Genomic DNA, 27,942 nt, shown 5'->3' on the forward strand with positions numbered 1-27,942 from the left:
CATTACATTACATTAGGAATTGATTGTGTGTGTGTGGTTGTCTGAGAGAGAGAATCATGTATTTATTTAATTTTCACACCAAATTGTTGAGGCCCCCCGAGCGCCCCCTGGCGGCCCCCACTCTGAAAACCACTGGCCTAGATCATGTTCCTTATCATTTTCTATTTGATCTTTATCTCTGTGAGTGTGGGTGAAATGCCTGGCTTTGGCCGGCTGAAGATAAAGTGAACTGGCCTATCTAAGAGCTTTCTTGGGTTCCCTGATTTATATGATATGCACAAAATGATGGATATAAACAAGCATTTAAACTAGAGTGTTTTCGCCTTCTGTTCTATACACCGAGCTTCTAAATACCATGTCGTGTAAATAGGTTCATTAAATGAACGATTCCCTAACCTGTTCGAGCCTTCTACTGTTCACAACTGTCTTATAAACACGTTATAAAAACCTTTTCTAAGCTGTTTACTTTTACGTGTTTACATTCTGGTGCCTTCGCGTTCTTCGTGTGTGTGTGCAAGTGTGCGCGCGTGTATGTATAAAGGAGGAGCAGCGTTACCTTAGTGATGGCGCTTGTATGCAATGTGCGCATGCGCGGAGCTCAGTGGGCCCGTATCCGAAATAGCACTAAGTAGGGTTAGGGTAATTAGCTACATGCTAGCACTAAGTAGGGTATCAATGGGTGCATTCTTTAGACTATATGGTACACTGCAGGTTTAACAGACAGTCATTTGGTATTTTGGGGGGTATGGAAGGAAATCGCGTACCAAAACAACAACAACAACAAAACAAAACAAAGGGAAGTGTGTAGTGTGTAGTGTGCAGTGTGCGGTTTGGGACGCGGCCGTGTTTGTTCAGAGCAGGTGGGCGAAGATAGAAAACAAGCCGCCGGTGATCCCTGAGAGAGAGAGAGAGAGAGAGAGAGAGAGAGATTAAACATTTTAAAGCAGAGTTTTGTAACTTCTTTGCCGCTTTGTTTGTGTTGTTGTTTTGTTGTTGTTGTTTTTAAGTGCAACGCGATGAGGAGAGTTCACCCGGACAGTTTATTATGAACACGCCTCGACGACTTGACTCTGTGTGTTTCTGACCTGTTTTTATTTATTCACTTATTTATTTATTTTCTGACCCATGGAGAGCGTCGGAAAATTCGAGTTCAACAGGAAAGACCTGATAGGACACGGTGCCTTCGCGGTGGTGTTTAAAGGAAGACACAAAGAGGTAATAATCACGTTATAACCCCCTCTTATTCACGTCCATGTCATGTGTTCAGTTCTGTCGATGATATCATATCATATCATATCATAAGATTTCAGAACACTGAGTGTGTCCCGGAGTGATATAAACACTTATCAGTCTGCTGATGCTCAAATTTCAGCAATAAATCTTATGATGACTTAATTGTTCGGTCACTTCTGTGTAAACTTAGACACGATTCATTGCTAAATTGATAGTGTACGTGGCTTATTTATTTATTTATTTATTTAATTTGTTTATTTTGCCCAACATGGCTTTGTTGTCATACAGAGTCTTGAGACTCGGCTGCATCAGTTCAGCTCCGTGCTCGTGCTGATCGCGTTCTCCAAATCTCGCGATTCTTCACGCGATATTACCGCGATGCCGCTGACCAGAGAAAACTAATGGTAACTTCGGTATACGTTTCTATCAACTGTTTATATATATAATACACTGTTTATAAATACAATAAACAGTAACTTTACTATACGTTTCTATCAACTGTTTATATATAATACACTGTTTATAAGTACAATAAACAGTAAGTTTACTATACTTTTCTATCAATTGTTTATATATAATAAACGGTTTATAAATACTATAAACGGTAGCTTTACGTTTCTATCAACTGTTTATATATAATACACTGTTTATAAATACAATAAACAGTAAGTTTACTATACATTTCTATCAACTGTGTATATATAATAAACGGTTTATAAATACAATATACAGTAGCTTTACGTTTCTATGAACTGTTTATATATAATAAACAGTAACTTTACTATATGTTTCTATCAACTGTTTATAAATATAATAAACAGTAACTTTACGTTTCTATAAACTGTTTATAAACATAATAAACAGTAACTTTACATTTTTATAAACTGTTTATATATTATAAACTGTTTATAAATATAATAAACAGTAACTTTACTATACATTTCTATCAACTGTTTATAAACATAATAAACAGTAACTTTACGTTTCTATCAACTGTTTATAAACATAATAAACAGTAAATTTACGTTTCTATCAACTGTTTATAAACATAATAAACAGTAACTTTACGTTTCTATCAACTGTTTATAAATATAATAAACAGTAACTTTACGTTTCTATAAACTGTTTATAAATATAATAAACAGTAACTTTACGTTTCTATAAACTGTTTATAAACATAATAAACAGTAACTTTACGTTTCTATAAATTGTTTATAAATATAATAAACAGTAACTTTACATTTTTATAAACTGTTTATATATTATAAACTGTTTATAAATATAATAAACAGTAACGTTACTATACATTTCTATCAACTGTTTATAAATATAATACACAGTAACTTTACGTTTCTATCAACTGTTTATAAACATAATAAACAGTAACTTTACGTTTCTATCAACTGTTTATAAACATAATAAACAGTAACTTTACGTTTCTATCAACTGTTTATAAACATAATAAACAGTAACTTTACGTTTCTATCAACTGTTTATAAACATAATAAACAGTAACTTTACGTTTCTATAAACTGTTTATAAATATAATAAACAGTAACGTTACTATACGTTTCTATCAACTGTTTATAAATATAATAAACAGTAACTTTACGTTTTTATAAACTTTATATATTATAAACTGTTTATAAATATAATAAACAGTAACTTTACGTTTTTATAAACTTTATATATTATAAACTGTTTATAAATATAATAAACAGTAACTTTACTATGTGTTTCTATAAACTGTTTATAAATATAATAAAAAGTAACTTTACTATGCGTTTCTATAAACTGCATATAAATAATAAACAATAATAATAATAATAACAAATCTTTTCTTAACAAGGAAATATATGTGATTTTTGATATGGTGACGTTTTCTGCAAGGGCGTGATTATTTTAAAAACAATTGACGGAAGGAGTCTCCACTGTCAGCGCTCTGTAACAGTCTGTATTTTCTGTTTTCCGCCCCGGAAAGGTCTTCAGGACAGAGGAGTTTGTACAGTACTTTCCGCTTTCTCGGCAACATGACAAGCTGCATTTTGTTGTTGTTGTTGTTTAGTCTAAGTAATTACAAGAGAGAAGAAACATGACGTGGCTGAGAAGTAACGACTGTTTATAGCTTTGTAGACATCCCAGAACGTTAGACGGAACTGTAAATGAATCCGAAATTCGACACGTCACTCTTTAATTAACGAAATTGTTGTGGTATTAGAGGGATAAAAGACTTCGGGACGCGGCGTTACAGGAAAACAGAGATCTTCGTGGTGGTATCGGTAACTCGGGCCGCATCACACCTGTGCGTCGTAGATTATTTCCCTGTAATCAACAGCACGCCCCAAAGACCGACAGAAGTCAGAGAATGTCCGGGAGTAATCTCCTGCGGTAAGGGTCGAGAGTCTGCCGTGGTTCTCGTTTCTACCTGAGCACAAAATGTGGAGAAAAAAAAGACCCGAGCAATGTTTTTCTTCTTAACAGAGACACGAGTCTGAAGTTGCCGTGAAGTGCATAAATAAGAAGAATTTGTCCAAGTCGCAGTCTCTCCTAGGGAAAGAGATCAAAATATTAAAGGTGGGCATCATGTAACATCGTTACTACCTTACCGTCTCATCTCTGTTGTTCAGTCAAACACCTCTGATGTCTTTCTGTCTCTCTGTCTGTCTGTCTGTCTGCCAGGAGCTGAAACATGAAAACATCGTGGGTTTACTGGATTTTCAGGTATGTGGGGAATTCCTGCGAGTGTGACTTTTAGAAAGTCTGAAAAGATGAGAAACGGTGAAGCTTAGAGCGTTATGATGGTAGAATGTCGGTTTGAAGCAGAACTGGTGTCCAGGTTGTGAATCGTTTAAACGCTATATGAATCACGAACACAATCGGGCGTGCAAGCCATGTGGTAATGCGGTACAGTAAAGTGGGTATATCTTAAATGTCTCAGTAGCCTACGGAATACCGCACGCCCACATTACTACAATACCCATAAGTCTCATCACCTCCCAGGAGCATGGCTGTAACGCCGCGATCCGATTGCAATATATACGCACTATTCGGATTCCCATTCCTGGACTACGCCTTGTTTGAATCGGAAACTCGTCGCATGTAAACACCTTGTTCGGAAAATCCACTGAAAGGAGACGTATGTGCACGCTCGGCCCGCGAGGAATTGTGGGTACTAACAGACGCTAAGCTGTTGGCTAGGTATTTAGGAACGGCAACTCAGGCACACTTACAATAAGCACGTATAGAGGAATATTCCGATGCCTGTGCGCATGTAAACATCGTATTCGGAATACGGCTGCGACCCGAATTTAGACCTTTATATAAACAGAACGTGACGTGCATGTAGACGTAGTCACCGTTAAATGGTAGCGCGAGCATCACCGAACACTCTCTCGTCCCCAGGTAAGATGATCTTAACTGTGCGAAAGTTTTGAGAAACTCAAGCCAGAACGATTCTGCAAGATTTCGCAAACGTGGACCGGGTGGATATGAAATGGAGGTAAAGGCCTGGCCTCGAAAAGGATTTGAGAGTTTTCGATCAGTCTTTCTTTCATATGGACTCAATCTTGACTTGGACTTGAACGAGAACCAACATTACTTTTTTACCCCCCTAGTGTCACAAACGACTCCTTAAATGATCCGTTCTAAACGATTCGGTCTAAACTCCTCCTTTCAGAGAGCTTACTCTGCTCTGATTGGTCAAACGACCCAGTCTGTCGTGATTGGTCTGCCGCTGTCGGCGAGCATCCGATGAAGACCAGAGGCGGGGGTTTTTGTTACAAACCTACGTAGGTTAGTACAGGAAGTAAAGTCTGGAATCACTAACGACTCGATTCAGCTGTTCAGAATCGCTTCCTTCTTTTGGGAGTCACAAACAGCTACGCGTATAACACACTACGTGAAAGGTAATATTTGATAAAAATTAACAGGTGTACTTTAAGACTCGGTCTTGACTCGAGCTTGGCTAGTCCTGGTCTTGGACTACAGCCCTGTGTAGGGATTCTGTAGGTTACAAAAGACTTTCAAAAATACCCACATGACCTGCACACCTGATTCAGGACGTTTCACGAGCCTCATAAGTCTAACCGTACGACCTGGAAAGCTTTAGGCATGAACTAGACTACATTCAACGCACTCAGAGTATTTACTTATTTAAATAGCGTAGTAGAGAGGTGGGTGTGGCGTGTTAAAGTATGCTGCGGAACTTGCCATACAGAGCGTTTGAGTAAAACGTTTAATATGCACGGTATGTTCACGCCAGAACGTTCTATTCAGAACTCACCCTTAGACGTTTTTGTTAATCTACGGTCGTGCGTTATCTTAGGAAAGTCATTGTGATACACCTTAGCCAGACGAGCGAGGCAGCGTCTGACACCTGCGGCCCGTTTTGTGTGTCCCCCGGCCGTCTGTTTTAACGTCTGTGACGCGACGTGAGTAGGGAACAGGCGGACTTCGGAGACACTTCGGTGTTGATTTCCTCTCGACGCTCTGATGTGTTTGTTCTCATAGCAAACTCGATAAACTCAAAAGCCGTCACTCTTTATGATCAGATTTGAGCCGAGTATCAGGTTTGATATTAGACACCTCGAAGTTCTCAACTTAACCTCATTCTAGTAGCGAGAAAGGTAGTTATTAGTGAGCAGGGTGTGTGTGTGTGTGTGTGTGTGTGTGTGTGTGTGTGTGTGTCAGGGTGGGACAGAGGGAGTAAACCGACCCTCCCAGTTCGGAAGCGCCAGTCCACACTGTACACACACACACACACACACACACACACACACACACACGGCACTGCCTGCTGTCCCGAACAATGGGTGTATTAAACAAAGACCGAGCCGTAGTCAGCTTTCCGAAGGAACTCCGCTGGTCTAATGAGGACGGATTAGAGATTACAGTTTAACGCTGGCACTATTTGAACAGAGTGACGGTTTTGCCAAAACAGTTACGCAATCATAATAACATCGCTAATAAGAATTAAACTTCAACAAGGACTAGCGAGAACAGCGTTATATAACCCATATGGGTCACGCGTATGAATCGCATCGACAGTTCAGAACCGGTTCACTACACGCTACACATCATATGGTTCAGAAAAGGGTTCCCGCTGGGTTTGTGACGGGGCGTCAGTGAGGAGCAACGCGGCCTCGTTACTAACCGATCGCTCCGGTTATAACAGACGACAGAATTTACACCGCAAGCGCGCAAATACAACACAGCATATAATGACCGTAAACTTGAAATAAACCGAAGCGCTTAAGCAGCTCGCACCGGGTTCCTCAGCCCCTCGCGGAACGTAGGATTCCGGATATAAACGTACGTTCGTGTTCGTGCATCACTGCCGTGAAACCAGAGGAGACCCCTGAAGCACAGAGAGAAGGCGGGATTCGAACCCTCCGTCGGATCCACCGTGCCCCCCTGTTAAAACGCTACATTGTTAAAAATGTTTTTTTTTTTTAACAGACACGTAGTAGAGTTGTGAAGACGTCTCCTGAACTACTCGTCCATGAAACTTGTACGAAAACGGTACGCACGGCTTTGAAACGCGTACCACGATGGTGAGGTTAAATGTCAGAAATAGAACTTTAATTCAGGAGCGTTTACTCCTCAAGCTGGCGGTCTGTCTGTATCCCCCCCGCCCCCACCTCGCCCTCACCCCTGGAGGGTTTTAAACACCAGTCATAAACCAGTTTGTGTCAGCGCAGTCTGGAAAACTCGTCCTGCCGCACTGGAGTTTATCCAGCGTGCGGCGTGTTAAGCTCTGCGGCCTCTGCGGCAGCTGTCGCGTAATAAATGGACCAAAACGACACGCCGTTACATTAACCCCCGCACTGGGCCTGGGCTGATTTCTCCATTCGGATTGATCAGAAGGTCTTCGTTCATTTTTCTTTAACGACGGCTCAGATATTAGTTCCAAGTGCAAAGCACGGGTTTGTTTTATATTATATTCTATTAATATTAACAACCAACACAGGCACTTGTATGGCAGACACGCCATCTAGACGTTTCTTATTGAACTTTTCTGGAAGGAGTCTCCAGTGTCAGTGCCGTGGAACAACCAGAGGTCAAGCTGTAACGTGTCTAACACGAAAGAGGACTTGGTTTATCTCCCGTAATACTCGTCTTCTCTGTTTTTATGCACAGGAAATCTCAGGTTGTGTCTACCTCGTCATGGAGGTGAGTCCAAACCTTTATTATCTGCAGCTATCTAGACCTATTCGTGCATGCTCATGACGTAGTCTACTGTAGACTGTAGGTCACTCCGTCTCTTCCCCGTCCATTATTGGAAAGGCACCCCAATGTATGTATGTATATGGGGTGCCAATATATATGACCCACGCTGTCCGGATGTTATTACTGATTATTTTATTACACACACACTCCTTCTTTGTCGTGTTGTACTTGTAGATGTACGGCTAGAAACTAACACTCATTATTTATTATTTATTTATTTTATTTAACTGTGTATGCTAATCATCATATCACCATCATAACGTGGAAAAGATGCACGTATATGAATCACGAAAGCATTTTCAGTGACGAGACTACAGTCAGTTATTGTACGCACACAAAGTCAAGTGACTATACGTTCACTATTATAATTATATTCAGCCTGTGAATGACTTCAAACCGTGCCGTTGTTGTTATTGTTGTTGTTGTTGTTGTTGACTCCTCACGGAAACCCGAAAGCGGTTTCTTTCCTTCTGCTTTTCTGTCCATACAGTACTGCAACGGTGGAGATCTGGCGGAGTATCTGCACTGTAAGTAAACCGAACACTGATCACACACGTAGTAACCCAGGTCACCGTATTCAACTTAGCGACAGTACAAACCACCAACATATACAACATCGGATATTTAGCCTCCATCGTAGCGGTATGTCGTAGACCGACCCCGTGGACCGTTGTTTAGGGTTTTATTCTACTCCTGGGTCATTTTCTCGAGCAACCCAACTGCTCAATCGTACCATGACTCAGTTGTTTGGATAAAAGTGTTGCGTAATGCAACGATGAGTAATGTAGCAGGGTACTGAAGAAGTATTTTATTTTTCTCGTTCTTTCTCTCTCTCTCGTTCTCTCTCGCTCTCATTCTCTCTCTCTCGTTCTCTCTCTCTCTCTCTCTCTCATTCTCTCTCTCTCATTCTCTCCCTCTCGTTCCCTCTCTCTCGCTCTCTCTCTCTCGTTCTCTCTCTCTCATTCTCTCTCTCATTCTCTCTCTCTCGTTCCCTCTCTCTCGCTCTCTCTCTCTTGTTCTCTCTCTCTCTCATTCTCTCGTTCCCTCTCTCTCGCTCTCTCTCTCTCGTTCTCTCTCTCTCATTCTCTCTCTCATTCTCTCTCTCTCGTTCCCTCTCTCTCGCTCTCTCTCTCTTGTTCTCTCTCTCTCTCATTCTCTCTCATTCTCTCTCTCTCGTTCCCTTTCTCTCGCTCTCTCTCTCTCGTTCTCTCTCTCTCTCATTCTCTCTCTCTCGTTCCCTCTCTCTCGCTCTCTCTCTCGTTCTCTCTCTCTCTCTCATTCTCTCTCTCATTCTCTCTCTCATTCTCTCTCTCTCGTTCCCTCTCTCTCGCTCTCTCTCTCGTTCTCTCTCTCTCTCATTCTCTCTCTCATTCTCTCTCTCATTCTCTCTCTCTCATTCTCTCTCTCTCGTTCCCTCTCTCTTGCTCTCTCTCTCATTCTCTCTCTTTGTCTCTCTCTCTCTCGCGCCTGAATCTCTGTGTTTCATCTCACTTAAAGTTTCCAGGCTATATTTAGACCTGACCTGATTACAGAGTTTTTCAAGGGAGCTGTTTTTGTCCTTCGGTGCGTAAAAGCCCCTCCTTAGCCCTCTTCTCACCTTGCTTCTTTTTTTTTTTCTTTTTTTTTTTTTTTTCCTGCGTGTCATGGCTGCAGTCCCAGCCTGCCGAAACCCAGCCGACACCCTGACCTCATCCACCTGTCAGTCTCTGCTTTCCTGCGGTGGAAAAACACTAGGGCTAAAAATACCCCTTCAGCCCAGCGCGGGGGCAGGAAAGACAGGGCTCGGCCGAGCGGTGAGCTATAATAGCGCCGGACTTTTCAAAGCGCCTAAAAGGAGCCCGTTATTTTATCCACGCGCATCTGCTGAACGAACCGATTCGGTTCACAGCAAGTGCTGATTAAACTCAGCTTAAACTTGGGGGGGCTCTAAGAGGTGCTTTACGCACCAGTCCAAAGGATTTTTTTTTAGTTTTAAAAGCTTCTTGGAAACGTTTTGATCTGGACGTTTCTAGCTAACACTAACGTATAAACTAAAATCACTTACGCTCACCTAAAACAGTTTCTGTGTCGGAAAGGCCTCAGAAACGTCCCCAGACGTTGAACGTCTGAACGTTGACTGATATCCCACGACGCATTGCGTTTTCTGCTATTGTACTCTAAACCAGCGCACTGCTCGAGTTGCCTAATTGTTTACAGTACAACATTTCTGTCAACAGAAGCTCAGATTCCAGGTTGCGGTTGCAGACGTCTCGGCTTTAAAAAGAACAAAGGCCCGATGAATATTTGAGAAAGGATGTCCGTATTTCCGGGTCCTGTCGGATCATTCTCCGTGGTGTTGTTAGGATCTGCAGGATACTGATCTGTTACCTCATTTATTTGGGAGGAAAATCTGGAAGCTCACGTCGTTCAATTTGTGAGAACCGAGGTCCTCAGTCCTGTAAATATTACCTCGCTGGACCGAGAAAATCGCACGTTCACACCGTGAGAGATTCCAGCGTGTTATCCGTTGTCCGCTTTCTCACTGACCACGCCCTCGTGTGCCCTTCCAGCCAAAGGCTCTCTGAGTGAGGACACCATCCGGAGCTTCCTGCAGCAGATAGCGGGTGCTATGAGCGTCCTGCGGAGTAAAGGCATCGTCCACAGGGACCTGAAGCCGCAGAACATCCTCCTGTCCTACGCCGCAGGGCGCAGAGTCACGCCCAACAACATCTGCATCAAACTGGGTCAGACATCTCACTAACTCACTTCGCTTGACCGCCACGACGCATACGCTAACGTATACCAGACCTCTCACTTTACCACAGCGCTGCTGAATTCTCCATTCTGATTGGCCATGAGGTGTTTTATATATTATAGACTGGAACAGCCTACACAGAGAGTCGTATAGCAAACGCTTACTGTATGTAAATCGATCACCGCTGATACGGTGAAGCGTTCTGTTAGGAGTTCTGTCATTCTGTTCTCTCTCTCTCTCGCTCCGTGTGCGTAGCGGACTTTGGCTTTGCGCGGTACCTGCAGGGGAACACCATGGCCGCTACACTCTGTGGTTCTCCCATGTACATGGTGAGTCTTCCTTCTCCACCGTCTCGTCAATGTATTCCTCTAATTTGCCCACGGCATTATAGAACATTAGAGAATATTTTCCTATAACAGTCAAATTGAACCTGACAGCTCTGGCGTGGTGTTTTTTGTGTATATTATATATATATATAGTTTAGGAGTAAAACGTGATGAGCATGCTAACAGCTAGGCGTTGTATTCGACAGGCTCCTGAGGTCATCATGTCACAGAATTATGACGCCAAAGCTGACCTGTGGAGCATGGGCACCATCGTCTTCCAGTGTCTGACTGGGAAAGCTCCATTTCAGGTACAACACACACACACACACACACACACACACACACACACATACTGAAAAACATCTCTACAAGTACAGCTGGATCTGACCTTATGCAGGTACACTGTGTTTGAATGGAAATAGAGGAGCTGGGGTTATAAACCTGAGAGTAACAATCAGTCATGTTGGCTTCACATTTATACACAGGCAAGTGGAAGGGATTATGGGTAATTTCGTGTCTCACCAGAACTTGTGTGATTAAAAACAACAATTTAAAAAAAAAAACAACAACAACAACGTTGTAACTAAATTGACTGATTGATGGCTTCTATACAAGAGCGTATAAATGAGGAATAAAAGACTTGGGGGCATGCAGTTATGAGAAAATAATCAACGATGTGGCAGACTGACACGAGTTACATGGGAAATTTCAGTCTCTCGAGCGTATACAGACACCTGGCAAGTTCCGGGACATCAGGTCAGGAGTGATCTCCATGCGACTAGACTAGAAAAATCCTGTTATGTACGGAAATGAAGAAAAACATATATTTTTTTTAAAGGCTTCCTACAGCCTGGAATATTTTTCCTCCTGAGCAGCTCCAGGTTTGACTCGCTGACTCATTTACATCGCAGCAGAGGGAAATGTGGTTGTGACACTATTTCGTAATCCATCTGGTAAACATAACCGCGTGTCCACACACTCACTCACTTTCCTGCGTCAACAAGAGTGTCCCATTAGTCATGATAGACCTTTATTCCCTAACAGCTCTGTTCCTTTGTTTAACCAGATGATTGACGGGCTTTAAACCTGTTGGTTTATTTATGAGGATACGGAGTACGGCTAGGCAATACGGCGATATAATATCTATATATATAATATAATATATTATACTTGGTCATGTATTTATTGAGGAAAATGACCCGGTATTATAAAAGTCTGTATATGTGTAGGATTTGCAGTTCATTTGAAGGTGAAATTAGAGTCGGGTGTTTTTAAAGGACAGGGATCTGTCAGAGTCTGATCTTCAGAGCACGCGATTGTGGAAGGGTGTCACGGCACGAACAAAGGAGAGTTCTGAGGACCTCTGGGAGAGAGCCGTTGATGCTCATCAGGCTGGAAAACTTTACAAAGCCATCTGCGCCAATCCACAGTCAGACGGATTCCTCATCAGGAGTGGAGACCAACAAAGAGAAAGACGTGTAAATAGTGCTGCGAGGTCACAAAGGAACCCGGGGTAACTTCTACTCAATTAAAGTCCTCTCTCACATTGGCTAATGTCAATGTTCACGAGTCCACCGTCAGAACACTGAACGACAATGGCCGGGTCGCAAGGAGAAAGCCTCCGCTCTCCAAAAACAACATTGCTGCCCTTCTGCAGTTTGCTGAAGATCACGTGGGAAAGCCAGAAGGCTTGTGGAAAAATGTTCTGTGGACGGATGAGAACAAAATAAAACGTTTTGGTTTAAATAAGAAGCGTTATGTTTGGAGAAAGGACAGCACTGCATTCCAGCATTAGAACCTGATCCAATCTGTGAAACATGGTGGTGGTGGTAGTATCATGGTTTGGGGTTGTTCTGCTGCATCTCACCAGGACGGCTCGCCATCATTGATGGAACGATGAGTTCTGAATCACACCAGCGAACTCTAAAGGAAAATGTCAGGACATCTCTCTGATCTGAATCTGAAGAGAAAGTGGGTCATGCAGCATGACAACGATCCTAAACACACGAGTCGTTCTACCAAAAGAACGATCAAAGAAGAATGAAGTTAATGTTCTGGAACGTCCTGACCTTAATCCAGTAGGAATGTTGTGGAAGAACCTGAAGCCAGCAGTTCCTGTGAGGAAACACACCAACATCCCAGAGTTGAAGCCGTTCTGTCCCGAGGAACGGGATGAAACTCCTCCGAGCGGATGTGCAGGACCGATCAACACTTACCGCAAACGTTTATCTGCAGTTATTACTCCACAAGGGGGTCACACCAGATACCGAAATCAAACGTTCACGTACTTTTACCTCTCACAGGTGTGTAACACTGGGTCATTTTCCTCAATGAATAAATGACATGATAAAGGACATATTTATGAAGAGATCTAGAACTCGTAAAGGGTGCCCAAACTTTCAAGCACCACTGTAGTGCATCATAGAAATGTCTCTAGGTATCATGATATGATATTTCCGTCATATCGCGTTCCTCTACCAATGTAAACAGCGTGTGTGTGTGTTGGGGGTGGGGGTGGGCCTTGAACAGAGCACGAACAGAATTTTCGACATATTCTGAGTGTTGAGCGCTCGGTGTTCCTTTATTTACCAAAACCACGTGAGAACTTTCCACCGGTTCTTGACCTCTAGTCAGCTGAGCACCTCCACGCTGCTGGAACACAGATATAAACAGACACAGCAGGGTCAGACGGGGTCGCGTATGGGCTCGTGTTGCAGATTTCACAGAGAGGCTGTGATCTCCCATAAATCTGTTTACCTTCAGGGTGTTGATTCAACTCGTGTGAGTTATTTACCGAACCGGAGCAAACGGGAAGGCAAGGGAACTGTCGAGTCGAGCTCTTAAAGTGCATCGTTCAGTAGTAAAAGAATAATTCGGCAGATTATTCAGTAAGTACAGAGAGGTCTCCAGAGCGAGGAATGTTAATCTGGACGTGCTTGACAGTTCCTGGGAGTTCCAGGGGTTCTAGGAAGGCGACTCCACGTGAACAGGGCAGTTTCTTACACCAGCAGATGGCACAGTCGGGTTTCTCCCGTCGATTGCTGATCTTCTTACGTGGTGTTTTTTCTTTTTTTCTCCATAGAAATGAGGCTTCATCTCGTTATAAATGTGGACATTTGCATACCTAATAAACCCAAAATCGAGTAGAACACCTGGTGTAAGGGAACAATGTGCCGTTCTAAAAATAAAGTCTAAAATAAATCCAAGGATTATGTACATTTTGGGAAATTCCTTTTGTAATCTGAATATCTGTAATCATCCTGAGCAGGGACACGAACCAACGTTAACATTTCGACGAGAGTTTTGGTTCTGAATGTAGAAATAACTGATGGGAATAATATGTAGACGCACACTATTCATGTGAGGATTGTAGTGAGTGGGCGGAGCTTATAGTCTGTGTGAAAGTTACTACATTTCAGATAACAAAACAGTGACGTGAACAATTTTCTGTTCAGTTTTGACATTTATTATTATTATTATTATTATTATTATTATTATTATTATTATTATTATTATAGTGTGAGCGAAGGCATGCAGTTTATCCTGAATCTCTCTTTCTCTCTCGTTCTGTCGTTCTCTCTCTTTCTCTCTCTCTCTCTCTCGTTCTGTCATTCTCGCCCTCTCTCTCTCTCGTTCTCTTGTTCTCTCTCTTTCTCTCTCGTTCTCTCCCTCCATCTCTCTCTCTCTCTCTCTCTCTCTCTCTCGTTCTCTTGTTCTCTCACTTTCTCTCTCGTTCTGTCGTTCTCTCCCTCCATCTCCCTCTCTCTCTCTCTCGTTCTGTCATTCTCGCCCTGTCATTCTCGCCCTCTCTCTCTCTCGTTCTCTCTCTCGTTCTGTCATTCTCGCCCTGTCATTCTCGCCCTCTCTCTCTCTCGTTCTCTCTCTCGTTCTGTCATTCTCGCCCTCTCTCTCTCTCGTTCTCGTTCTCTCTCTTTCTCTCTCGTTCTGTCGTTCTCTCCCTCCCTCTCTCTCTCTCTCGTTCTATCATTCTCGCCCTCTCTCTCTCTCGTTCTCTTGTTCTCACTCTTTCTCTTTCGTTCTGTCATTCTCTCCCTCCATCTCCCTCTCTCTCTCTCTCGTGCTGTCATTCTCGCCCTCTCTCTCGTTCTCTCTCTCGTTCTCTCTCTCGTTCTATCATTCTCGCCCTCTCTCTCTCTCGTTCTCTCTCTGGTTCTCTTGTTCTCTCTCTTTCTCTCTCGTTCTGTCGTTCTCTCTCTCTCTCTCTCTCTCTCTCTCATTCTGTCATTCTTGCCCTCTCTCTCTCTCGTTCTCTCTCTCGTTCTGTTGTTCTCTCTCACTCTCCCATTCTCTCCCTCTCTTGTTCTTTCGTTCTCTCTCTCTTCGATCTCTCTCTCGTTCTGTTGTTCTCCCTCTCTCTCTCGTTCTCTCTCTCTCGATCTCTCTCTCATGCTGTTGTTCTCTCTCTCTCGTTCTCTCTCTCTCTCTCTCTCTTTCTCTGTCAAGTTCAAGTTCAAACCGTGCTTTATTGGCACGACCGTTTTAACAACGTTGCCGAAGCAAACTAATATAAAAGTTGTATAGACAAACAATAACAACAAATAAAGGAATAGAAAAAAAAAACAACAGCGAATAAAATGAATGACGTTAAATATGAATGAAATGAACAGATGTATTACAGAAAGATGTTCGATGAATTTATATAAATTACACATACATATGAACCCTTATAATGGATGGTATTAGGATTAGATTAAATTAGATTAGAGGTGATTCGCGCTTCTTATATGATGAAGAGTGTATCTCTCTCTCTCTCTCTCTCTCTCTCTCTCTCGCTCTCTCTCTCAGGCGAGTAGTCCTCAGGAGCTGCGGCTGTTCTACGAGAGGAACCGGAAGCTCAATCCAAAGTGAGTGAGCTGCGCCGATTTCCGCACAGTTGTCATCCGTGACGCTCCGCGTTAAGGTTTCTTTAAAGCGTGGCTGATGTTTATTCTACTCACGACTGGAATGAAATCCACTCTGACCAGCGTAAACATCAGCCTTAAACACACGACCAATCTGGCAAAACTCCGAACGTCCACAACGTTCCACTTACCCCAGATCAGTACGCGCTCGGTGTGTAGTGTTGCACGGCAGCGCCAGCGGTACGTATAACCGTTGCTATGGTGAAGCTTTCTGTTTCTTTCGCACGGCAGCATGTCAGGCGCATGTCTGGAACCGTCTCCTGCATTCGGTTCCTCCATCTCCGTGTTCATTCGTGTCGAGCGCTCCAGCGTTCGCGGGTGAACTGCGCACTCTCACGGCAGCTTCGCTTCTTTTCCCAGCATCCCACGGGAAACCTCCAGTCACCTGAGGCATCTGCTTCTCGGCCTGCTACAGAGGAATCACAGAGACCGCATGGATTTCGGTCAGCACACACACACACACACACACACAGTGTATAATGTACAGTGCAAATAATAAACAGTCGTTAAATCTGGTAAGGTTTTGTTCTGTTCGTTCTTTCTCAGATGAGTTTTTTCATCATCCTTTTTTGGAAGCGAGCACCGTCCCGAGAAAATGTAAGCTGTCTCTCTGTATCTGTCTGTCTCTCTTTCTCTACCCGTCTGTCTCTGTCTCTCTCACACTCACTCACTTTCTCTTTCTCTCCCTGTCTATCTGTCTGCCTTTGCGTCTCTCACGCTCTCTCTGTCTCTATCTGTCTCTCTGTATCCGTCTGTCTCTCTTTCTCTACCCGTCTGTCTCTGTCTCTCTCACACTCACTCACTTTCTCTTTCTCTCCCTGTCTATCTGTCTGCCTTTGCGTCTCTCACGCTCTCTCTGTCTCTATCTGTCTCTCTGTATCCGTCTGTCTCTCTTTCTCTACCCGTCTGTCTCTGTCTCTCTCACACTCACTCACTTTCTCTTTCTCTCTCTGTCTATCTGTCTGCCTTTGCGTCTCTCACGCTCTCTCTGTCTCTATCTGTCTCTCTGTATCCGTCTGTCTCTCTTTCTCTACCCGTCTGTCTCTGTCTCTCTCACACTCACTCACTTTCTCTTTCTCTCCCTGTCTATCTGTCTGCCTTTGCGTCTCTCACGCTCTCTCTGTCTCTCTGTATCCGTCTGTCTCTCTTTCTCTCTCCGGTCTATTTATGTCAGTTTTTCTGTTTGTCTCTGTCTCTTTCTCCATCTTTTACTTACTTTCTGTCTGTCCTTGTCTATCTTACTCCCTCCCTCCCTCCCTATCTATCTGTCCCTCAACTCTGTCTGTCTCTCTTAATCTGCATCTCTCTGTGTCTCTCTCTCTATCTTTGTGCCTCTCACCCTGTCTCTGTCTATCTCTCTCACTCTCTCTCCATCTCTATTTTTTTTATCTGTCTGTCTTCGTGTCTCTCGCTCAATCTCTCTGTCTGCCTATCTGTCTGTTTTGTTCTGCCTCTCTCTTTCTCTCTGTGTCTTTCTCCATCTTTCATTTACTTTCTGTCCACCCTTGTCTATCTCACTCACTCACTCACTCTCTCGAACTCTCTGCCTGTCTCTCTGTCTCTCTTAATCTGCATCCCTGTCGGTCTGTCTCTCTCTCTCAGCCTCTCCGGTGCCCATGCCATCGTACCCCAGCTCAAGATCGGGAAGCTCCAGCAGCGGCTCCTCAACCTCCAACCTCACTCCCACACAGGTACCACACACACACACACACACATTACAATTACAATTACACATTACAACACAGCAGAATATTTCCATTTCTCTTTCTTAACAGTCGGACACCGAAACCCGGAGGCCACACCCACTACACAAAGCCACACCTCCTTCCTGCTCCCAGCTGAAGGACTCCTCTTCCTCAGAGACCGAGGACTTCGTCATGGTGCTAGCAGAGTTCCCCAGTAAGAACATCACACCCCAGTAATGCTGCAGCACCACACACACACACACACACACACACACACACACACACACACACACGCACATCCGAAACCTTCATAAATCCTGAATAAATCCCAGGGATTTGTGTGATCGAGAACATTTCGGCTCCTCGTGAGATTTATTCCCGTACTGTAAGCGCGTGCCTGAAAACGTTTCTTGTTTTGATCCTTTTAGATGAGACGGCAGACCAGGACCATCAGGAAGTAGGGATACAGAGCGGGTAAGTGGAGAGCGGTTATGTCTCTTAAGAAAACGTTTAAAAACATATGGTCATCGACTGCATGGCGGTAACTCTGTTTTGCGTCGATCCGCATCACCGATTTTTTTTTTCCTTTAACGGCGCACCACACCCAAGTGACTTTGGGTTTGTTTCCCTCTCCCTGATGATGTTTTTGTGAATCAAAATGACGATGAAGTCACTTGTACTGTCGTTGTTTAGCGGGTTCTACTTTCTGAACGACGTTGTTGTTTTTGAAGGTGTGCTTGCGGCTGTTTCTATCCAGCTGTGTGCTGACGTTTGTGTGATTTTCCAGGTGTTCGCTGTTGAGTCCCGGTACCTTTTCGGGACGAACGAGTCCGTCTCTACGTATATCCCCTAGCCCTACCAGGTAACTTTGTGTGTGTGTGTGTGTGTGTGTGTGTGTGTGCGTGCTTAATAACAGCTGGAAGGGTGTTGTGTGTCAGAGAAGGTTTAATCGCTTGGTGTGTTTCACGGAACATTTAGAAACAAATGGTGTTTATGAGTCACATGGTATCAATCATTTAGCATATTGGCACACACTCCCTCTCGCCTGTTCCCTCTCTCTCTCTCTCTCTCTCTCTCTCTCTGTAGACCTTCGGAGTGCTGTGGTAGTAGTTACAGCCAATCCGTGCCCGTTCCCGTGCCTACACAAATCCACAACTACCAAAGGATAGAGCAGAACCTGCAGGGAGCATCGAGGTCAGTTGTCTAATACACTAGTATCTTACACACACACACACACACACACACACACACACACACATACACATAAAACTCTGCACTTACTTTATTTTCAGGACTGCAATACCCACAAGTCATTGCTACATGAGCGGGTTCCCCAAAGGCTCTCTTAGTCCATCTCATCGTAGACTGTCTACAGGGGGGTCCAGACCTCATCAACCATCTCCCAAAGGTACACATAAATAATGCTATTTATACCGTAAATGACCAGGATAAATAGGACAGGGCTAAAAGTTCTTTTAAATATATATATATATATATATTATATATATATATAACTGTTCAGGAATCTTGTTTCTCTGATACACAGTGTATTCCCAAGAGAGATCCGGATAGAGCTTCGGATGTTCCCGATACCGATAACTAGGCCGGCCGGTACCTACCTGCCGATAACCGATTACTCAACCGATAGCTTTTAAAATGGATACCGAATGACAACACAACACTCAAAGTAAAAATATTGCTGAACTTTAGTACAAAAATAAACAGTACCGACCGCACCGTGAAAATCTACCGTGTTTCTTTTTAAACGAAATAAATATCTAAATATCAATATATATTATAACTCTTAATAAATAGTCAAGTAAATAAAAGATACACATCCAAACTGAACCAAAAAGTAACACTCCAAATAACAGATAAACAGAGACACGTCCAAAACGAATTTAAAAAAAAAAAAAAAACACTTTGAATAACACGACAAAATTAGTCGGCGATTGTTTTTATTTCGCCTCTAGAGGCCGCTCTCGTACCGTATAATGACGACAGAGGACGCTCGGTTAGTTTTAGTTTGGATTTTTCTGTCGGTTACCGTTGCAGATCGATCGATCGGTCGACTGTGGGAAGTGGGTGTGTTGTGATGTGCAGCTTGAGTTTGTGCTCTTCCTCAGTGGGAACGATACCCGAGACCCCTGACCAATCAGAGCCGCAGTGCAGCAGGACGGGACTTCAGGGTGAGCGACGCCTAGCTCTTTACCTCAGCGCACACACGTATACGCTCACATGATCGTAGTATATAATGTTTCAAACGTCTGATCGCGACGCCATGTGTCTCTCCGCCTCGTTCTCTCTCCCGGCCCGGTCCAGACGTGCACGTCCGTCCGCAGAGTCGGGTCTTCCCTCTTTTCTACGACGTCGGTGCCATGGAACCGACTTTGACAGCTAGAAGAGGGAGCCAACAGCACAGTCCAGATGCAGTAGTACACAGGGTGAGTTCACTCTACCACACACACACACACACACCACTCAAACACAGTCTGAGCGAAGGAGGTGTGGCCTGTCTCGACGACGTACGCTCAAAGCCTCGTTGTATTGTTTTAGACAGAGACATACTGTATCTCTACCTCTGTCTTTTGGTCATGTTATAAGGTCAGATCTGATCTTAATAAGATGGCCTAAAAGAGTCTGTAACAGCGCCTCTAACAGCACGTCTGATCTCAGTGTGTGTTTCTTGTCGCTCAGTGGGAGCTGAGTAGACCGGCGAGCCTTCCCAGCACTCTGAGCCACACCAGGACCATGCCCGACCTCCAGGAACCCCGCGTGACCCCCATCAACACGACGCAGACGAGGAGAGGCTCTGTGAAAAGGTGCACCTCAGAAAGCAGACCCTGGCTGCGCTTTACGTTCTACTCGAGGCTTGTTTTGAAGCTTTCTTAAAATGATGTTGTGAACTGGCTAGATGCTGAAATGCAGCTGGACATTCCTTATAAACAGAAGGATAAATGTATATTTGTTTGGCAGGTCCGGTAGCGCGGGCCGGTTGCCCGATATGCTGCTGAAAGCCGTGTTTGGATCTCAGCTGGACAGGGGCAGCTGTGACGGGCTGAATATAGAGAGACCCATGGACACTACAGGTAGATACGCCTTCGACAAGACAATGAACGCAAACCCTAGTCCGTATATACGTGAACCACAAAGCGTGTTTATCCTCAGCGTTAAGTAGAGCAAGGCAAAAACATGGACTCTAAAATGCAAATGTACTGCCTGACTGACACGAGGACATAATGACTTACTTCCCTCGTTGTTCTTCGCTCCTTGAGCGCCCCCTGGTGGAATCGTTTGTGCGGAGAAAGGCTTAGGAAGCCCCGGTCGTGTCCCCTTCACTATAGGCACCCCTCCCGACGGACACGCTCCTCCTTCGTCCGCTACGCGCAGACACGTCTCAGGTGAGCAGATGTTAAAAATCCTAACTAGCACTGCTTATAGAAACGGAAATAACATTTTTCCCTACTGTCGTCGTAAACGTCCATGCGTAGCTGCTGTAAAACGTCATGGAGGATCGATGATGCCTTCGGGGCTGTTCCGAGGCTGGTATTTGTTTTAGCCCGAAAACCTGGTTGCCTCGTCCAGGAGGTTAATATTCGGTTGTAGGTGGATCGTTTTACAAGATATCGGCACTAAGATTTGAAAGGTTTTGTACAACCATCCTGTGCCCGTGGTGTGAATAAAAAAAAAAAATCGGGTCCTCGGAAAGTCGTTAAACATTACGAGAGTTACAAGGCTCGGTACTGTTATTCCGTCCAAATATTAATTGTACGGGTGCCAATAATTTAGGATTAATATTATAACCCGTCAGCGTAGGGTTCTCGTCAAAAACTGTTTCCGTCGTCAGATCGTATTCAGTATTAATATACGTTCTTGTCAGGATTTGTGGAATAAACGACTGTTCGTTCACAGTGTCGTCGTGCAGTCCTGGCAGTCCTGGCTGGACGTGCGGTCCCTCCCCCAAGTCCTACAACTCAGCGGAAAGACAACGCTGTGGTTTCACAGACGTCACGGCTTCCGATCTGCACAGGGACGCTGCCTTCGTGCCTCCCGAGCTCCCGGCGGAGACGCTGATGGAGGTACTGCTCACAGTGTTACGGAGGTGTGATGGCGGTGGCTCCAGCGATGAGCTGGCGACTAGCTGTCTAAGTTGAGGTCTGTTTCGTTACTGTTTATAGGCGTTCGATAACAAGAAAACAAAACGCGAACATGGCGGACCCCCCGGCCGAGCTTCACAGACCGCACTTCGAGAGCTATGTATCTAGGGTAGTGTTTTGTTCATCACTGGCTCATTTTGTACCTTTTTTTTCCCCTAGTGTAAGCTGTTACACTGACAGCCATTCGGTATAATGTCCGTATTTGTATTTAGTTAACGTACTCCGTGGACGACTTCTCTTTGTAATGCTAGCTTGCTAATTTCATTCTTTTTTTTTCCCCCCCCGCAAGTATTACAGCATACGTCCGTTCATCTAAGTGTCGGGGTGATTCGATGTAGTAGAAGAGCAGCTAGAACATTAGAGCAGGACAGCCGCTCTGGAAACGCTGCGATTTCACAGGAAGTGACCTCGTCTATCTATTGTCCGTCTGTAGCAGGATCACACGGACATGCTCACCCGGCTGCGCTTCACTCTGGCTTTCACGCACTGCGTGACGGACGTGGCCGCAGCAAAGGACGCCGGGCTCGAGAGGAGCGAGACGTCCGACGCCTCCTTCCTGGAGCCGAGTCAGGTGGCCGACCAGATAAGCCAGCTGAGCCGAGAGTGGAGGTGACGCGCCTATGCATCTCACACACACACACACACACACACACACACTCACACTCACACACATTGTGATGCAGTTTTATTTCTCTATAAAGGGAATATATAAAAGATTTGTGGGTGTGTGTGTGTTTAGTTGTGCAGAGCAGTTGGTCCTGTATATGAAGTGCGCGGAGCTCTTGTCCACCGCCTTACACACAGCGAAGGAGGCGATTAAACAGGGCAAACTCTATCCATCTGCTGCTGTTAAACAGGGTGAGAGCGCAAACACAGCCAGCCGTAAACAGCTCGTTAGCTCTTCAACACACTCGCCAGCATTTCTGCGCTCTGGCCCAGTTTCCCAAAAAATGCATCACCTTAACTGGTAGAGAGAGAGACGGAGAGACAGAGGTGGGGGAGGGAGAGAGAGATAGAGAGGGACAGAGAGAGAGGGAGAGGTAGAGAGAGAGAGGGAGGGAGTGAGAGAGAGATAGAGAAGGTGGGAGAGAGAGGGAGCGAGAGAGAGAGAGGTAGAGAGATAGAGGTAGAGAGATAGAGAGAGAGGGAGGGAGGGAGCGAGAGAGAGAGGTAGAGAGATAGAGAGAGAGAGGGACGGAGAGAGAGATAGAGGGAGCGAGAGAGAGAGGGAGAGACAGAGGGAGCGAGAGAGAGGCGGGGAGGGAGAGAGAGATAGAGAGGGACAGAGATAGAGGGAGAGAGAGATAGAGAGAGGGAGGGAGAGAGAGAGATGGAGGGAAGGAGAGAGGGAGGGAGCGAGAGAGATAGAGAGAGAGAGGGAGGGAGAGAGAGATGGAGGGAAGGAGAGAGAGGGAGGGAGCGAGAGAGAGGGAGGGAGGGAGAGAGAGAGAGATGGAGGGAAGGAGAGAGAGGGAGGGAGCGAGAGAGAGAGAGGGAGGGAGGGAGAGAGAGATGGAGGGAAGGAGAGAGAGGGAGGGAGTGAGAGAGAGAGAGGGAGGGAGGGAGAGAGAGATGGAGGGAAGGAGAGAGAGGGAGGGAGAGAGAGAGAGGGAGGGAGAGATGGAGGGAAGGAGAGAGAGGGAGGGAGCGAGAGAGAGAGAGGGAGGGAGGGAGAGAGAGATGGAGGGAAGGAGAGAGAGGGAGGGAGAGAGAGATGGAGGGAAGGAGAGAGAGGGAGGGAGTGAGAGAGAGAGGGAGGGAGGGAGAGAGAGATGGAGGGAAGGAGAGAGAGGGAGGGAGAGAGAGAGAGGGAGGGAGGGAGAGAGAGATGGAGGGAAGGAGAGAGAGGGAGGGAGAGAGAGAGAGAGAGGGAGGGAGGGAGAGAGAGATGGAGGGAAGGAGAGAGAGGGAGGGAGAGAGATGGAGGGAAGGAGAGAGAGGGAGGGAGAGAGATGGAGGGAAGGAGAGAGAGGGAGGGAGGGAGAGAGAGATGGAGGGAGGGAGAGAGAGAGAGGGAGGGAGGGAGAGAGAGAGAGGGAGGGAGCGAGAGAGAGAGAGAGAGGGAGGGAGGGAGAGAGAGATGGAGGGAAGGAGAGAGAGGGAGGGAGAGCGAGAGAGGGAGGGAGGGAGAGAGAGAGAGGGAGGGAGGGAGAGAGAGATGGAGGGAAGGAGAGAGATGGAGGGAGGGAGAGAGATGGAGGGAAGGAGAGAGAGGGAGGGAGGGAGAGAGAGATGGAGGGAGGGAGAGAGAGAGAGGGAGGGAGGGAGAGAGAGAGAGGGAGGGAGCGAGAGAGAGAGAGAGAGGGAGGGAGGGAGAGAGAGATGGAGGGAAGGAGAGAGAGGGAGGGAGAGCGAGAGAGGGAGGGAGGGAGAGAGAGAGAGGGAGGGAGGGAGAGAGAGATGGAGGGAAGGAGAGAGATGGAGGGAGGGAGAGAGAGATGGAGGGAAGGAGAGAGAGGGAAAGTCTTGTGTAATGCTCGCTGTATGGTTATTAGCCGTGTTCGCGCTGCAGTGAGTTTGGGAATCGCAGATCCATCCCTCCATTCTCTGTAGCGCTGATCCTGCATGGTCGCGGGGAAGCTGGAGCTTTTCCCCGACACCCCCGAGGCTTTATTTTCCTTCAAAAGCTTTAGCAACACTGAGTTTTCCCCAATTCCTTGATTGCTGGTTGATGATGTCGTGTGTGTGTGTGTGTGTGTGTGTGTGTGTGTGTGTAGTGGTGCGTAAGCTGAATGAGCTGTATAAGGAGTGTGTGATATCCTCTCGCTCTCTCACGGCGAGGCTTCAGCTCTTCTTCAGCACCAAACAGAGGCTGATGGACCGCATGAACAACATCACCGCTGAGAGAATCATCTACTCTCACACCGTCCAGATGGTACACACACACACACACACACACACACACACACACACGTTTCCAGCGCATCCTGAAGTGAAGCTATTCACTCCTCGCAATTCACGCTTTTTCTCCGTTTATAGTTAAATGATAAGTCATTTATAGTAATGATATAGTATGTATAGTATAGCAGTTACAGTGTAAGCACTTGTTTTCTCTCAGCCCCTCTCTCGCTCTCTCCATCTCTCGCTCTCTCCATCTCTCTCACTCTCTCCATCTCTCTCTCTCTCCATCTCTCTCTCTCTCACTCTCTCCATCTCTCTCTCTCTCACTCTCTCCATCTCTCTCGCGCCCTCTCTCCATCTCTGTCTCACTCTCACACTCTCCATCTCTCTCACACTCTCCATCTCTCTCACTCTCTCCATCTCTCACTCTCTCCATCTCTCTCGCGCCCTCTCTCTCCATCTCTGTCTCACTCTCACTCTCCATCTCTCTCTCTCTCCATCTCTCTCGCTCTCTCACTCTCACACTCTCCATCTCTCTCTCTCTCCATCTCTCTCGCTCTCTCACTCTCCATCTCTCTCTCACTCTCACACCCTCCATCTCTCTCTCTCTCTCTCCATCTCTCTCTCACTCTCAATCTCTCTCTCCATCTCTCTCTCTCTCTCCATCTCTCTCTCTCTTTCCATCTCTCTCTCACTCTCACACCCTCCATCTCTCTCTCTCTCTCCATCTCTCTCTCACTCTCACACTCTCCATCTCTCTCACTCTCGCACTCTCCATCTCTCTCTCTCTCCATCTCTCCCTCGCTGCCTGTGTTTTCCTCTCCGTTGAAGTTAATGAGGCAGCATATCTCTGAAGCTGCGTTCTGTTCTAACGTGTCATCAGGTGCAGGCTGCGGCTCTGGACGAGATGTTCCACCAGGGCGAGGCCTCTGTGCAGCGCTACCACAAAGCCTTGCTGCTGATGGAAGGCCTGTCCTTAATCATTACCGAGAGATCCGACCTCAACAACATCAACAAGTGTAAGGAGCGTACATGTTTTCACTCTGAAGAGTTTTGTTTTCTCAATCCAGCGCTCGAGTTGTTCCCGTGTCAGTGCTGAGAACGATCCGCTCGCCGTACTGTCTGTAGACACTGGGATTAAAGAAAGACTCCTCATCTCATTCTCGCGTGTGTGTGTGTGTGTGTGTGTGTCTTGGCAGGTAAGCAGTGTATCGTGCGGCGTCTCTCCTCCCTGCCACCGGGATCGTGTGCGTGATCACACGCCACGGAGGCTCGGTGTTTCCTCCGAGCCTCACATTTCCTCCGATGCCAAATGAATCTTCATCCCTCATCCACATGGTCCGACCACGATCTTCTAAATATGCTTTAGTATACTACAGTATTTTTATAATAAATAAAAATGTCAAAAACGTTGGGGCGGGGTGTAGCGGTGGGGGGGTATAGCAGTTATAAACAGTCGTCCCTCTTGTATCCTTTTAAGTTAATACGACTGAAGAAAGACTTTCCAGTGGCAGGAAACAGAACTCTTATGAAGCTCTGACACTGGAGACTCCTTCCGTGAATCACACGAACCATATCAATGATTATAATTGACGATAATCGGTTTATTATCGGTCTTCGTTTATCCGGAGGTATGTTGTTACGGAAGAGCTGCGGTTATGGAAAATGAATCGACACACCTTCTGACCAATCAGAACTGAGAGCCAATTGAGTGGTATAAATGGGATTAAAAGCCGGTTTAAGGGTCTTACAGCGTCAGAAACGTGTGCGAATTAATTCCTCAGTCGTCTGGCAGAACACCGATCCGCTTCAGCATTAGCAGTGACCTCGACTACGATTCATTACCCCGAATCGACTCGTCCCGTTCCGAATCACGATTCTTTATCAGAGGGACTGTGTGATTTTTCTGTCTCTAACTCGAATCTTTTGACGTTTTACGCCCTAAAGCATGGCCTTCCTCGCATGAACGGAAAACTCAAAAGGAAGCGTGTTATTATTATTATTATTATTATTATTATTATTATTATGGTTACAGTCGAAGTCTACGCAGCCGTGCTAGGCTTGATCTGAGAAGGTCAGACGGGCCGCGTCGTGTCAGTGATACACAGAACAGGTTCAAATGCTATACAAGTGACAGACCAAGCGAAAGCATTCTCTCTGACCTTTGACTTGCCGTGTGATCTTTTAAACTCTGATATTTATTGCGAGAACCGTATGAATCAGCTACTGTACCTGTATTATTTACAACTGTCTTTACGATGAAGCACTTTATGAGCGAGAATGCTACCTGAATGCCTAAACGAGTCTACTGTAGAGGAGCTGACCTCCTTGCTCGCCTGGATAGCTTTCACTTAATTTATTCTGTCGTATGTAGTACAGCACCTTTTTATTTTTTTCAAAAAAATGCACACGACTCACATGGATCAAGTGTTCTAACTGTTGAAAAGTTAGAGATGACAATTTTTTTCTGATTGTTTTTTCTTTTTTTTTTTGTATTGCCATTTTTTTTTGTTGTTGTTTTTTAACATGTTAGACAACGGCCTTATGTATGCACACAAAATGCACACGAGCACCTGTTGTGTGTGTGTGTGTGTGTGTGTGTGTGTGTGTGTGTGTGTGTGTGTATATATATAAATGATGTTTGTGGAGTTTGAATGCTTGTCTTTTTTTCTTTATTTTTCCAAAAGCCAAGGTTTGTAATGTTTGTAGTTTTGTGTGATGATCAAAAATAAAAGTTTGGTCCTATTTTTAGCTGGCTTTTAAGTGTGGCTTTTTTTTTCCAAAAAACAAACAAACAAACAAACAAACAAAAAAAAAAAGGATTCTGGGCAAAGTGGCATTGGAGGTGAAAACTATCCCAGGAATACTGGACAAGACACCAGGGACACCAGCCCCCCCCCCCCCCCAAAAAACAACAACAACAACAACAAACAAACAAACAGATCTATCAAAGTAGACAATGACATTTTATAAAATCTCTGTCTTTATTATCCCAAGAAGTGTTAAATGTGTTGCTTCTAAATCCTCCCCCCCCCCCACATTTAACAGTGCAAATATATTTTATATAAATAAAACAATAAATAAAGAAAAACATTTTGTCCTAATCGTCCCGTTTCTCTAGAATTGTGTATTCGCTTAAGCTTTACTACAGCTACAATAAATACCTACTTTAGACACTGCAGTTACTCCATCGGTCTGGATGAGGGAACACCACCTTAAGCTCAACCTGGCAAAATCTGAGCTGCTTGTCATCCCAGCCTGTCCCTCAATCAAACACATCCTCACCGTACGGCTCGGCTCAACCACGCTCAAGCCAACCAGGACGGCCAGGAACCTTGGGGTGATTCTCGATGACAGCTTGACCTTTACAGACCACATCTCAACAACTGCACGGTCGTGTAGGTTCATCCCGTACAGCATCAAGAAAATCAGACCCTACCTCACCGAACAGGCTACACAGATACTAGTCCAGGCTCTTGTTATCTCAAAACTGGACTACTGCAACTCACTACTCTCGGGTCTCCCGGCCAGCTCTGTCAAACCCCTTCAGATGATTCAGAATGCAGCAGCACACCTCGTCTTCAACCAGCCCAAGAGAACCCATATCACACCGCTCTTCATCTCGCTCCACTGGCTTCCTGTAGACGCCCGTATCAAATTCAAGGCCTTGATGCTCACCTACAAGACCTTGTCTGGAACAGCACCCTCCTACCTCAACTCTCTCCTGAAGGCTTACGTTCCCTCACGCAATCTGCGATCGGTTAACGACTGACGCTTAGTAGAGCCTACTCAGCGTGGCTCAAGGTCCCTTTCCAG

General features: G+C 45.3%; 1 protein-coding gene across 11 annotated transcripts; it reads left to right on the forward strand.

The window, feature by feature from the left end:
* Positions 1–533: 533 nt before the first annotated feature.
* On the forward strand, positions 534–26,877 carry ulk1a (unc-51 like autophagy activating kinase 1a). Of its 11 annotated transcripts, XM_053624181.1 has the most exons (28): positions 536–1,215; positions 3,715–3,807; positions 3,913–3,954; positions 7,372–7,404; positions 7,952–7,988; positions 10,011–10,184; positions 10,451–10,524; positions 10,728–10,829; positions 15,328–15,386; positions 15,804–15,886; positions 15,990–16,040; positions 17,046–17,134; positions 17,219–17,342; positions 17,557–17,602; positions 17,916–17,990; positions 18,215–18,322; positions 18,421–18,536; positions 19,255–19,317; positions 19,451–19,572; positions 19,826–19,950; positions 20,105–20,217; positions 20,404–20,529; positions 21,041–21,207; positions 21,719–21,894; positions 22,025–22,143; positions 24,003–24,160; positions 25,010–25,145; positions 25,326–26,877. In XM_053624181.1, exons 1-28 carry the CDS (start codon positions 1,126–1,128, stop codon positions 25,379–25,381), a joined length of 2,757 nt encoding a protein of 918 aa, XP_053480156.1. In that variant the 5' UTR covers positions 536–1,125; the 3' UTR covers positions 25,382–26,877. The 11 variants fall into 11 exon arrangements, with proteins under 11 accessions (XP_053480155.1, XP_053480154.1, XP_053480157.1 ...); XM_053624180.1 differs by having other exon boundaries at positions 534–1,215; positions 21,722–21,894; positions 25,010–26,877; XM_053624179.1 differs by having other exon boundaries at positions 535–1,215; positions 25,010–26,877.
* The last annotated feature ends 1,065 nt before the right edge of the window (positions 26,878–27,942 follow it).

Source organism: Ictalurus furcatus, chromosome 5 (genome assembly GCF_023375685.1).
Source record: "Ictalurus furcatus strain D&B chromosome 5, Billie_1.0, whole genome shotgun sequence".
Taxonomy (NCBI): Eukaryota; Metazoa; Chordata; class Actinopteri; order Siluriformes; family Ictaluridae; genus Ictalurus; species Ictalurus furcatus.